We start from the raw sequence: 12,846 nt of genomic DNA, 5'->3' as shown, positions 1-12,846 counted from the left end.
ATTAGGACGGTTTCAAATTTATGCTGTGTAGACACCGTAATGAAAATAAAAACACAGGAGCAAATACACCACTTGCAAAGTTGAGGTATTTAAGGCAGTTTACCACTTTCAACATTTACTATCACCATGGAGACTCACCGGTATCACAATTCTTTCCAGTGAATCCCGAGGTACAAGTACAGAGATAATCCCCTACCAGATCAGAACAGATGGCATCGTTTCGACAGGGGGAGCTTCCACACTCATCCACTTCTGTTGATTCAGATGATTATAATGCAGAAAAATAGAGGTGATTTAGTTTGTAAGTTCACCAGAAAAACTAGATCCTATTTTTCTAAGGAGGACTACTAAGGAGATACAGATGAGAGGATTTGGTGAAACAAGAAACATCTCCATTTTTCAAAAAATGATTCAAATTTTGTTAATTTCTATGGGTAACTGTAGGCCTCCTAGTAGGTACAAAATATTCTTACATGTGATAGGCTACCGTCTATTCGGCATGCCACCTTCCATTATTGTCACTGTGAGTTCATGCATTGCTTACATACAGAGCTGCTGAGATGTTTAAATAATTTTCGTATATTTCTGTATTGTCCTTATTCTTATTTTACATTCAACACACTGTATTCTTGACTTGTAGGAAGAGAACACCATGAAAGGACTAGCAAGTCTTTATATAATATGTGTTTATTATGCTATGCTTTAATACTGCCAGTTTGAAAACATGTAACAGAAGGGACAAAAATCCCCTTACATTTATCTCTTTGTGCTCACCATGCTCATTAACCTGTCTGTATTCTGTGCGTGTTTTTTTCCCTTCTGTTACTGTTACTTGTCATTTAGCTTTTGAAGAAGATCCTGCTAGGATCGAAACGTCAGGCCAACTTACTTTTACACATTCTCCTACACAGGCTCTCTAGTGGATATGCAGTTTGCTAATAGTTTTATTTTATTTTGATTTAGTTTGAAAACATAACACCTTCCTCTTTCACACACCCAACTCCTTCCACCACACACTATTAATGGTGAAACCAAATATTTGTGAGAGGTTGCCTGTAATATTGTCGGACCAATTGTTGCAACTTCCTCAAAAGTTAATTATGGAACCAATAGAATGGACTTATCCAGTCACCTAACTGCAATCTAAGTTTTCAAGGTGAGCTAAAACTACATGGCGCTTGCACAGACCACAGTGTTACCAATAATAGGCAGTGGAATTCAGCTATTCTAAAATCACATTTCTTGCAGAAATAATGTTTCATTAATTGCTTCTTCCTGATGATTTACCTGTTTGACATTTCAATCCTGCGTAACCTGCCGGACAGGTGCATAGCATGTTCCCATTGAGGCCTCTTTCGCAAGTACCTCCGTGCTGGCAATTTTCCAGGGTGCAGTCGGCTATGTAAATAAATTGGAAACACAGATAATGTAGAACTCTAGCTTTTGGTGACAATGCACTATATTTCACAATCTTGCACATAGTTCACTACGAAATGAGAAATTTGACCAAAATATTTGAAATAGTTCTCCCTCCAACAAGTGAAATATGTTTCGCTCCTGTGATTCTAAAGTTTTATATTCTACGGGTATCAAATAGAAATAGATGTAAATTCATGGTGTGCGTGTAAACTCTCAAGGCGCATGATGAGGACAACATCAGAATCATATTTTCCGAGGGGGTAGGGTCACATTCATAGGTTTGGAGATCAGTGAAAATGTGATAACGTACGGTGCTGCCAAACGATGATGTTGTACCTTTAAACTGCTGATAGTTTTCTGCAAGGTTATTTGCAGTAAGTGACCATAAAGCAGCATAGCTAGGCTAAAAGGTAATAAAGTCCCCAATCTTCCATCTCAACACGGTAGCTTATTTTAAATTGTTGTATTACAATAATCAATACCATACACAAACTGTTTATGTTAGAAACAAAAGTTGTTTGTTATGATTAAGACACTGTGACAATTCTCTTTTCTTTTTTTTAAACATTCTTGAGAAATATGGTGACATTTTATAAAAGTTAGGACAGAACTTACTGATGGTACAAGTGGATCCAGTCCAACCGTTTGAACAGGCGCAAAGGAAACTGTTGCCATTGTTCATCTCAAAGCAAGGACTGTCATTCTGACAGGGGCCACTGGCACAAGGACCAACTAAGACAATAGAATAACAAAAATATATAACAATTAAATTAATCTGAAAAGATTAAGAATGGCACCTAGTATTAAAACACTGGCACAAGGACCAAGTTAGACAACAGAATAACAAAAATATGTAATAATCAAATTAATCTGAAGGGATTAAGAAAGACCTAGTATTAAAACACTGGCACAAGGACCAAGTTAGACAACAGAATAACAAAAATATGTAATAATCAAATTAATCTGAAAAGATTAAGAACGGCACCTAGTATTAAAACATTGGCACAGGGACCAAGTTAGACAACAGAATAACAAAAATATGTAATAATCAAATTAATCTGAAAAGATTAAGAACGGCACCTAGTATTAAAACACTGGTACAAGGACCAAGTTAGACAACAGAATAACAAAAATATGTAATAATCAAATTAATCTGAAAAGATTAAGAACGGCACCTAGTATTAAAACACTGGTACAAGGACCAACTCTAAGACAAACAGAATAACAAAAATGTGTAACGAAGAATATGGTATCAAATTAATCTGAAGAGATTACAAAACGGCGGTATTTAAAACAATATAGACAATGTATACTTTGTCATTCTGATTTAAAAGAGGCGATAATTTTTTCATGTATTTTCAGTAAAGACAGAGATGATTTCAGTAACATTTCCTATCAACTTGAGAGATGTTATGAGGTCTTACATGTATGTTATTCATTACAAGTGTCGTTGCTGTATTTGAATGTTAACCACATATAAAGTAAAAATGTCAAACATCAGAATTCTGTGACCAAAAAATATATTATCAATTGACACCCTTACAAAAGATTCGTTCCCATATACCACAATATATTGTTATTCACTGCACTTAACATAAATTTATTATTTGACATGGAAATGTCGCACTTTTGAAGTCCCACTTACCTCTGTCACAAAGGACTCCGTAGTAACCAGTCCTACATTGGCACGTTGATTCTGTCGGGGACTGAACGAGGCACGTTGCTCCATTGAGGCAAGGAGAGGGGGAACAAGGTCCTATGTGAGAGAGTAAAATATGTTTTATAATAAGGGTTGAAAGTGGGTTCAACGCGGGGTAGGGGGGGGGCAGTAAGGCATGCGACTTTTTGTACTAAATCAAAGTGGACATGAGTACAGCGGCCCAGTCAGGCATTTGCCCCAAAACGACAAACACTTGGCACCCCCTCTCACCCTTCCCATATGGGCAACTCCTGCCCTCAGCACATACTGGCAGCCTATTGGGTTTATTGTTTGCTCATTGCTTGTTACCCACCTGTTACTTCTGGAACTCCCTCCACCGTTAACGAGAATCCTCGACCCATCCCTTCTGAATCGCTCACAAACAGAACGGTGATGATCCGACCGCTGCTCTCGAACGTCTGCTGCTCCGTGACTTCTCCAGAGAGCAGGAGAAGCTGGCTCTGTCTCCTGCGTCTCCGTCTTCGGCGGGTGACTTCGGTCACGTTTCCATCAAAGATCTCCAGGTAGTCACCGATGGAATCGGTCTGGAGATCTTGGACTGCACCGCGAAGGCGGACGTTCGGCGACCCGGCGGTGATGGTCCATTTGGTGAATGAATTATTAGGGTAGGACCGAGGGTACCCCGGAGACTCTACCACGATGGAACCCGAAGATGGTATCTCCATCACTCCGCCGAGAGTGTTTTCTGATGGCGAGAGAAAGAAGATGATGATGATGGAAATGAATTAGTTAGAATGAAAGATAAAACCAGAACAAAACAAGAAAAGTGATTCGAGGACAGAAGACAGCCATGCAGTCTCTTTTACAGGAGTGATAGCTCGATGGTTTGCTAATGAGAATTTAACTATACAAAAGTAATGAGAGTCTTGGCACATAGATAGCTAACAACTAGGATATGCAGGGAATGTTACTTCAAAAATAAAGGTGTGTAGATGAAATCACATCTCATGATAATCACCACAATGACTTATGTAGATCGAATGTTGACGAAATGTTGGAAATACTTCAAGCTATTACATTATGGAGTGGCCTTTCATGAATATGATGAAGTGGTGTTTTAGATGAGTGATGTCATTTTACTCTCCACTGCTTTTAATTTGTTTACCTGTTTCACAACTATATCCATAGTGTGTCTCTGGGCATGTGCATTTGTACCCGTTTCCTTGGTTCGAACAACTTCCGCTATTTTGACACGGTGCTGACTCGCAATGGTCCTCGGGTAGTACTGCAAGAAAAGTGAATTTCATACAAAAAATGAGAAAATGCGAAACACTTGGATTCCAGAACTTCATTTGCATACTGTGTGGGTATACTTGGAGAAGATTTACTTTACATTTACAAACATTTGAAGTACCCTACGCCATGACCTCTGAAATGCCCTGATAAATGATCCCTTGATAGGCTTATCCTTTTTCCTAGATATGTTGATCCCATGAATATGCATACCCTGAACATGATGATCCCTGAATATGATGATCCGTAAATATTCCCTGTGTTATAAAAATGAGCTATGCCAGATCAGAAACACTCACCAATGTCACAGTCAGCACCGATAAACCCATCGGGGCAGACGCACTGATAGCCGATGCTGGTGGGTATGCAGGGAGCACCGTTCTGACAAGGGCTGGACACACACGCACCAAGGTCCTCTGAAGAAAAACCAAAAAAAGAAGATTAATCTGTGAACATCATCTCTATCAATTCAAGGTATTAGTACCTTTCAGTAAATTTGTTTTCAAGACTTCCTGAACCTGTCCGACGCTTTCTGGCGAACACATTTATGCGTAAAGTTTCCAGTGATTTCGTTATGGCATCTGGCAACAGCAGACTGAATGACATCATTACGGCAATAAAGGAGTCAGGAGAATTGACTTCTTTTCCCATTTTCATACACGTGTAAAGAGGACGATAAAATTCTTTCATGTAAGAGGTCTTAAAGGCATTGAAGTCTCCCCCAAAACCATGTGCCGCGCTCTGAAAAAGTTAACTTTCCGTTGCTTGAAAGTGAAGTTTTCTGCTTGTCGCGCCAAAATGCAGACAGTAATAAATCATGATACCTTGTTATCTATAGCTGGACCTGAGATGTCCATCACTGTATCATTTGTACACTGTGCTGTGGGTATTACCGCAGCTGTATGTACTGACTGTACACTAGTGTCTAATTACCGACGGTACCAAGCTGTGTGTGTGTATTTTCTGGGATCGATGGTGGTGTCTAACACTTCTGTTACACCTCATTCGAAACTAGGTCAGATTACCAGCATTAGACGTTTCTTTTTGCGCGAGGCTTCACATCCTTTAAGATCAGATCGATACCTTGACTGCAGGTGAGCATTTACAAGATGATATCACAGACATTCCAGTTAGTTATCTCCCTAACTAAGGAAGTCCTGAGCATTGCAAACTGTGCTAATTGACCCTAAATTGCGAACAATCCTTATTTAACCCATTCCTTTGCTAAGGCAAGCCAAGATACCTCGTAGACAATACAGCCGATGGTCAAATCCAATGGGAAAGGGACTGTAGGAGTTCTTTTCACTTATATTTTAAGACATTTAACCAAAAGTTCTATCTGCACTCCTCACCAGTCTGACATGTTTCTCCAGTCCATTCGTCGGGACAGTCACAGAAGAAGCTGCGACCACCTAAAGGAAGACACACTCCACCATTCAAACAGGGATCAGCATCACATGGGTTGATCTCTGAAAGAGAGGAGATATTTAAAATGTAACGCAGCGTAGAAGAAATGAGAACATTTCATAGTATGCATGCATGTGAAATAAACTATTCAGAAGGTACTCAGCTCTTCTCAAGTGAGAATTATCCTTAAAATTATTTGTCCCCTTTCAGGGTTTTCTTTTACAGTGTAGTCCAACAGTGTATACCATTAAGAAAAGTCCATTGACTGAATAATCAACTCCAACATTAGGGCTAAATACCTAAATACTTGGGTATATACACTTCTCTGAGAAGGGGAGTAAGAGAGGTTACAGGGAGGTATGGGGACGGGGAGGTATGGAGAGGGGGAGGTATGGGGAGGGGGAGGTATGGGGATGGGGAGGTATGGAGAGGGGGTATAGGAAGGGGGAGGTATGAGAAGGTGGATGGGAGTCACTTAGCCTGGGGCTACATTTTTGTTCGGTAAACTTCACCAGAAACAACATTCAGACTGTTTAATTTCATTATTCCATATTTATGTCAAATAAAATCACAATCATAACCCACCTATTCCACATGTTATTCCTTCAAAGCCTTCTAGACAGATACAGGTGAATGACAAAGGTCCTTGTCTTACACAAATACCACCATTTTGGCATACGTCAATCGTACAGGGGTCTGCCTCTACAAAATGAAGAAATCATTTAAGATTATACACATCTAAAAAGAGAAATTTGCTTAATTTTTTTTTTATAGCATTTTATTTAACATATAGTTTACTGACGTTTCATGTACTTTTCTTTCTTTTTTATATATTTCATATAATTCCTGAATAGCCAATATTTTAATGAAATGAACAACTTGCCACATGGATTCCAACAAAGTTTCCACAAGGACCTTTATAAAACTTTCATCTCTGATCAGACTTAATGTAACTGGCTGTGTTTTCTTTACTAGACCTTAATACATAACAATATTACAGCACCCAAAATAAATTAACACACTAGGCATTGGCTAGGCTCAGAATCACGGCCACAAAGTGACAATTGACAACCTTAGTTATTTTCAAATTGTGTACATAAATCCAAAGAGATTTTCAAAAGCGAATCATGAACATATTTTCTGTCTAGATGAATTTAGTATATGAGAGATTTAAGACAACAAATATAACCCATTACATATAAACCTTATGAAAACTTTAGATATCTTAAGTGTATGCAACTAACTAAATTCACTCTCTTTTTACCTTGCTCGCAGAAGTCACCAGCAAATTCTGATCGGCACTGACATGTGAAATCAAGCCGGGACAGCCTGAAGCAGGTAGCTCCATTCAAACAAGGCATTGACGAGCATGGATTGCTCTCTAGATAACAGCAAGAGAGGGTGAAAAAAACACATTATAACCTTAAATGTGATGAACAAATCAACTGACTGCAATGCATGCCAGGGGAAATGGGTTAAGGTCTTGAGGCAAATGAGTATATTGTGTGAGTATATTCTAGTACGCAACGTAACAATATCATTACAGTATGGTGCCATGCATGTGGATGCAAATTACGCTACAACCATTTTTTACTACATCAAGGAACACATGCTGTTTAAATTCCTCCTTTTTGCCAAGAGATTAGATATTTCATCCTTTAACTTTTTCAGTTAGTCAGTTGGTTGTAATCAGTTGCCTGTTAATCGGAAGGCTTTCTTACCTGTTTGACACTGGTTACCCTGGTAACCTTCGGGACAGATGCAGATGTAGGAGAAAGATCCTGGGTTGATGTAACAGCTACCACCATTCAGACAGGGCTTGCTGTCACAAGGCTCCAGAGCTGTTTGGAAAATCAAAAAAGACAATAAAAGTGACTGCTTGTTTATAACATTGAAAGATACATTCAAAATTTATTTAATAATGATCGGCAGTTCTTTTTACGACGCTTAAGTGACCACAAATGTGGGAGAAACCCACAAGGGCTTATGGATTACAACTTAAACGTCGAATGACTGCCAATTCAACATTTTAACTCAAATTTGTTTCATTTAAGAAAGTCATTACTGATGAGAAAACCATAGATTGCTCTTGTATGAAACACCTGCCTTACTATGACCGGGCCTGGAATCGAACCCCGAACCTCCCGATTGCTAAGCCTCATTCCAAATGCCACCGCCTTTATTCACTCGTCAACAGCACTGCTACATATATTTAATAGCCACTAATGTTAAATTGTTCTTTACATATCTTTTACCACATCGTAAGTAAGTACACTACATAACTAGTGAGGCCAACTAATGTCATGTTTAAGCTGATGAAAGGCAATGACACCAAGCATCTGAGAGGTTTCTTTAGGTTTGAGCGAAGATCTAAGTAGGACAGGTGTCTGATCCAGCCAGGAGTAATCCACAAGTGTAAAATGGTCTTCTTAATGGTAAGGTGAAGTTCAAATTCAAAGCAATTCTTTTCTTTTTTACCTAGCAAAAGTACACCATCTATACACCCTCCCAAAGTGTGTTTACTTGGGATTTTATCCATGCTAATAAGGTCTTCAATACGTTGTTAAATATAACACAGATTTGTCAGGAATGATCGATCACATGACTGCTTGACGGCCAATCAGAGCCAACGATAGACTTTGTACTTACTGATCTCGCAATGAGCACCCAGGTATCCTGACGCACACTGACAGAGGTAGGTATTACCGGTATTTAAGCAGGTGGCTTGATTCAGACAGGGTGAACTGATGCACGGATCTTGAGCTGAGGGTAAGAAAACAATCACTTGGTTACCCTTTAACACTCTCAGAACATTGTGATAAGAAAGTATCTTTTCCTAGCAGATTTTTACTACATCAAATGCAGTTGAGGCCATTGCATTGTTCATTTGTTGTTAAAGCTTTTTTTCTTTTCTGTTCGTTAGAGTCATTTTTGTCTGTCTAGAAAATTCTAATATTAAAAAACTTATTCAAAGAGATTGTTACTGACCGACATTACAGAATGCTCCCTGCCAACCATCGAGACACTCGCAGAGATACGAACTGCCCACCACAAAACAATTGGCTTCATTGACACAGAGGTTATCAGCACAGGGATCTGGAAGGTGGAAAAAGACAAAAAGGTCAAATAAATTAAGAGAGACCCACGAGCAACACATTTATTTCATGTTTCTTAAAGAGTTTATTCAACTGCATAAATATTACAAGGTATATTTTTAAGATCTAAAAATCTGACACATGATATTCAAGTCTCAATTTTTAAATCTGACAATTATTTTCAAAAAGATCAGTATTTTCAGCTTTAACAAGAAGAAGGGAAGAACGCCTGGAATAACTCTGCTGATTGAGCACAGGACTTGTATTCCTGATTTAGATTTAGATCACATTGATTTAGATCTCACTGATTTAGATCTCATTCTTTACAATATTTCATCAGATTTCTGTTTATAATTTGCTAACATATTGTGAAAACAAACAGATTACAAGCAAGATCCAGTTAGTTGTAAATGATAGTCACCATTATCAAAAGAAAATTAAATTTACAATTTTCAACATATAGCTTGACTTAAAAGCTCCTTACAAAAATTAAAGAATATTAAAAAAATATTAATATAGAGCAAAGACAACATTCAAGAAAATTCTTCCATGTCTATAGATATGCATTTTTTTATACTAAAGGAATTTACTAAAGGAATTTACTGAAGGAATTTTAACTGAAGGTGAAGGAATCTCCAGTTGGGCACATATCAATCATTCTAACTGCACTGTCTAGCGTGATTCTACACAGCAGTTGAGTTTATAGGTAAAAAGCTCTGATGCAGTTTGCTTCAACAGGGGCAGACTAGTTGTGACATCTTTGCACCACCTCACGGTATCAATATGAAGATGATAGTGATTAATCGACTTGTTGCAAATATCCAAGTCTGTCTGTTAAACTTGTTCCCTCTTCCGTTTCTTATCATTATTGCCTCTAAAAACACGGATTTACTTTACCAAATTGACATTCGTTTCCCGAGTAGCCCGTCGGACACAAACACTGGTAGAAGGTGTAAAAGTTGACACAGATGCCCAAATTTTGACAAGGGTCGCTGACACATGGGTCCAACTCTGGAATAACGAAAGGGAAATTTTAGAGAAAAAGTGAAAATTGAGTAAGAAAACACAGTCAACTGTACCGATCCTTTCATGAAATTTTATTTAGTTTTCAGTCCTCATTTAGTATTCAAGAAAATTAGCATATTGCTAATGACATTCACAAACTGTAGGATGAAGGAGACACTGACAACTGTTCTAGGAGTAGTGTCAAAAAGGATCCATTGAGTTAGTGCTCTTAGTTTAGGATGAGGACAAAAAAAATGTGCTTTGAGGTTTCGACATCCTGGAAATCACATAGAATTATGATTTGGAATCATGGGAACAGAATACGTAACTCTCGTTAAGCTTTGGAGCGTCATGCTTATGATCTACATGAGAAAACTTTATCACATGAGCTCAGGCATAAAGCCAAAGACATAGGAAAAGGTATGCCACGTAACACACTTTGTGTTACTTGAGTAGGCCATTACCCTACTTTACTTTCCTTCTGCAGTTCTTTCTTCTAATATTAGGAAGTATAATTAGGTAAAACAGGTTAAAGGAAGCATACAGGAAAAAAATTGGACACAAAGACTAGGCAAGTTGTAAAACATCGTAAATGCTCGGATGAATTGGTCATAACTTGAGCTACTGAAGTTTTTAGTCCATCATTGTGAATCTATATTATTTCAATTTTCAAATTTTCTAGTAATCTATAGACCAATTCTTCAAATGGTCAAGAATGGACGATGGAAAAATTGCCCAAAAATATGAATTTCAGCAGGGTACATGGCAAACATAACCTAGGTCTCGCTATTCTTGACTCCTGGGGGAAACATTTTAAACGGTCGTTCCTTCTTTTCAGATTCCTGCTAGGGTTTGCTTCATATATACAACTTTTCAAGTATTTTTCCTAAGCATCATTCACTTCAATAATATCCCTGCTCGCTATTTGCATGATCTTACCAATTTCACACCTGGAGCCGATGAACTGTGGACTCGGACATAAACATCTGTAAGAGCTGTGATCTTCTGCTGTCAGACAGGTGGCTCCATTCTGACAAGGGTTACTAGCACATGGTGTAACTGTAAAGATGAAACAAGTTGATAGCTTCAGATCTTATGACAAAAAAAAATGTATGGTTTCCAGATATTATTAAAGTCTATTTTAATAACGATAGTCGATGCTTTACAGCAGCAGATAACCAGAAATGAAAAAATACATATATATAACAAAGGGAAGGAGCGCATGTAATGACCTAATAGACAGTACGTATGACATCAGAATTCAAGCCAATGAATATTCATGTAATATTTATTACACTATGCGATGCTAGACTAATTACAAGCTACATGTAACACACTGACCATACATTGACCATACATTGACCATACATTGACCATACATTGACCATACATTGACCATACATTGACCATACATTGACCATACATTGACCATACATTGACCATACATTGACCATACATTGACCATACACTGACCACAATGACCATACCAGCTCAGGATTGACCATAACATGAATGGGAGGTGAATATAATATCCTTATCTGTTTATATTAAGATGTAACTTGTTGTTTAACAACGTCAATTTTTTAATCACAATTACAAACTTCTGAGAGTCCATCATCCACTAGCCAGTTGGGGGGAACTTGTCAGATACAAACCTCCAAACCTTGATCATGTTTCATACAAGAGTTTGACACATTTTTGTGATACATTTGATACAATAAAGGAATGTTGTGAATGATTCCATGGTATAAACAATACCCTTCAGAGAAAATTAATATCAACAGAGAACACAAATGGAAGCATAACTGTGCTACTACCAGGACTTGCCCTCAATTTGTAACACAGCAGTCGATATGGGAAACCTTATATCATATATTCCTCGTAAAGTAGTATTCTTCAATGTTTGCTACAAATGTTCTTGGCTTACCGGTTTGGCATCTGTCTCCGGCGAATCCCTCCAGACAATCACAGGTGAACGTTGTTACAAAGTTATTACACGTTGAACCAAGAAGACATGGGTTGCTCAGACAAGGATTAGGTGCTGTGGAGAATAAAATATTTATAATTAGTTTTAATGGTTCTGACAGTGATTAGCATGACCTAATTAACAAAGACTTAATAAGAAAACGATTAGGTGGAAGTCAGTAGAAGGAACAAATTCAATGAGTTTTATTAATGCATCAACTTATAAATATTCACAACCTCATGGAGAACATTCATCCACACAAAGTTGTGAGGTGTTTCTGATTTATTAAAAGATCTTAAGACATCAATATTGTCACCGATATATGAGGGAATGTAAGAATTCTGAAATCTAACATTACAATGCAATTAGCACAAAAGAACCTTTTGAAAAAATATTTTACATAAATTTTAGCAAATCCTCCATTTTGCAGCAAATTGTCGGTGCAGGGGATCATTTCCTTGACCCACAAGGATAAGGAAAAAACAGGAAAAAAAGTATGAATATACATGAGCAATATGATATGAATATGCATCAGTTTGCTATGAGGAGCACATAGCTATACTACTTGCTGTTGAATTCAAGTTAGAGACAAACTACGTGAGTGGAACATTGCAAAGTAAGTACAGAATATAAATTTCTGAAGTTTCATGTAGGAAAGTGTGAAAGATATTATTTGACAGAATTTCTGCCACCTACCTATTTCACAGTGTGTACCTGAGAACCCTTCAGTACACAGACACAAATAAGTATCATCACTAGTAACACAGGGAGCTTGATTCTGACAAGGATTGCTGTCACATGGATCAGTTGAACCTAATGAATGCCAATGTATGAATATGTATGAAATGAATATGGAATAAATTATATTAAAATGAATTGAATGTGTGACACATTTAGTAAATAGAGTCAATATACAGATGTTTGCAACTTTGATGTAGACCAAATTACCAAATGAACCAAAACATGAATATGCATTTATGGATTATGAAAAAAAAAATGTA

The 12,846-nt window shown here is 37.6% G+C and overlaps 1 protein-coding gene across 6 annotated transcripts in view; it reads right to left on the bottom strand.

Moving 5' to 3' along the window:
* The window catches only part of LOC139974569 (uncharacterized), a 72,702-nt gene that overhangs the window by 2,820 nt on the left and 57,036 nt on the right, over window positions 1-12,846 (bottom strand). For 3 of the 6 annotated variants that reach the window (XM_071981802.1, XM_071981806.1, XM_071981807.1), the window contains 17 exons: window positions 12,542-12,658; window positions 11,807-11,920; window positions 10,819-10,938; window positions 9,772-9,885; window positions 8,768-8,875; window positions 8,429-8,542; window positions 7,501-7,620; window positions 7,044-7,160; window positions 6,365-6,481; window positions 5,725-5,841; window positions 4,672-4,788; window positions 4,245-4,364; window positions 3,432-3,824; window positions 3,065-3,175; window positions 2,035-2,151; window positions 1,288-1,398; window positions 139-252 (listed from right to left, as the gene is read on the bottom strand). In XM_071981802.1, coding sequence (XP_071837903.1) covers window positions 139-252; window positions 1,288-1,398; window positions 2,035-2,151; window positions 3,065-3,175; window positions 3,432-3,824; window positions 4,245-4,364; window positions 4,672-4,788; window positions 5,725-5,841; window positions 6,365-6,481; window positions 7,044-7,160; window positions 7,501-7,620; window positions 8,429-8,542; window positions 8,768-8,875; window positions 9,772-9,885; window positions 10,819-10,938; window positions 11,807-11,920; window positions 12,542-12,658 — 2,241 coding nt within the window. Of the gene's footprint in view, window positions 1-138; window positions 253-1,287; window positions 1,399-2,034; window positions 2,152-2,283; window positions 2,340-3,064; window positions 3,176-3,431; window positions 3,825-4,244; window positions 4,365-4,671; window positions 4,789-5,724; window positions 5,842-6,364; window positions 6,482-7,043; window positions 7,161-7,500; window positions 7,621-8,428; window positions 8,543-8,767; window positions 8,876-9,771; window positions 9,886-10,818; window positions 10,939-11,806; window positions 11,921-12,541; window positions 12,659-12,846 lie in introns of those variants that run through there. The other 3 variants (XM_071981803.1, XM_071981804.1, XM_071981808.1) reach the window with 2 other exon arrangements.

Source organism: Apostichopus japonicus, chromosome 9 (assembly GCF_037975245.1).
Source record: "Apostichopus japonicus isolate 1M-3 chromosome 9, ASM3797524v1, whole genome shotgun sequence".
NCBI classification, from domain to species: domain Eukaryota; kingdom Metazoa; phylum Echinodermata; class Holothuroidea; order Aspidochirotida; family Stichopodidae; genus Apostichopus; species Apostichopus japonicus.
Note: the sequence above shows the minus strand (reverse complement) of the source record. Positions and strands in the feature narration are given on the sequence as shown.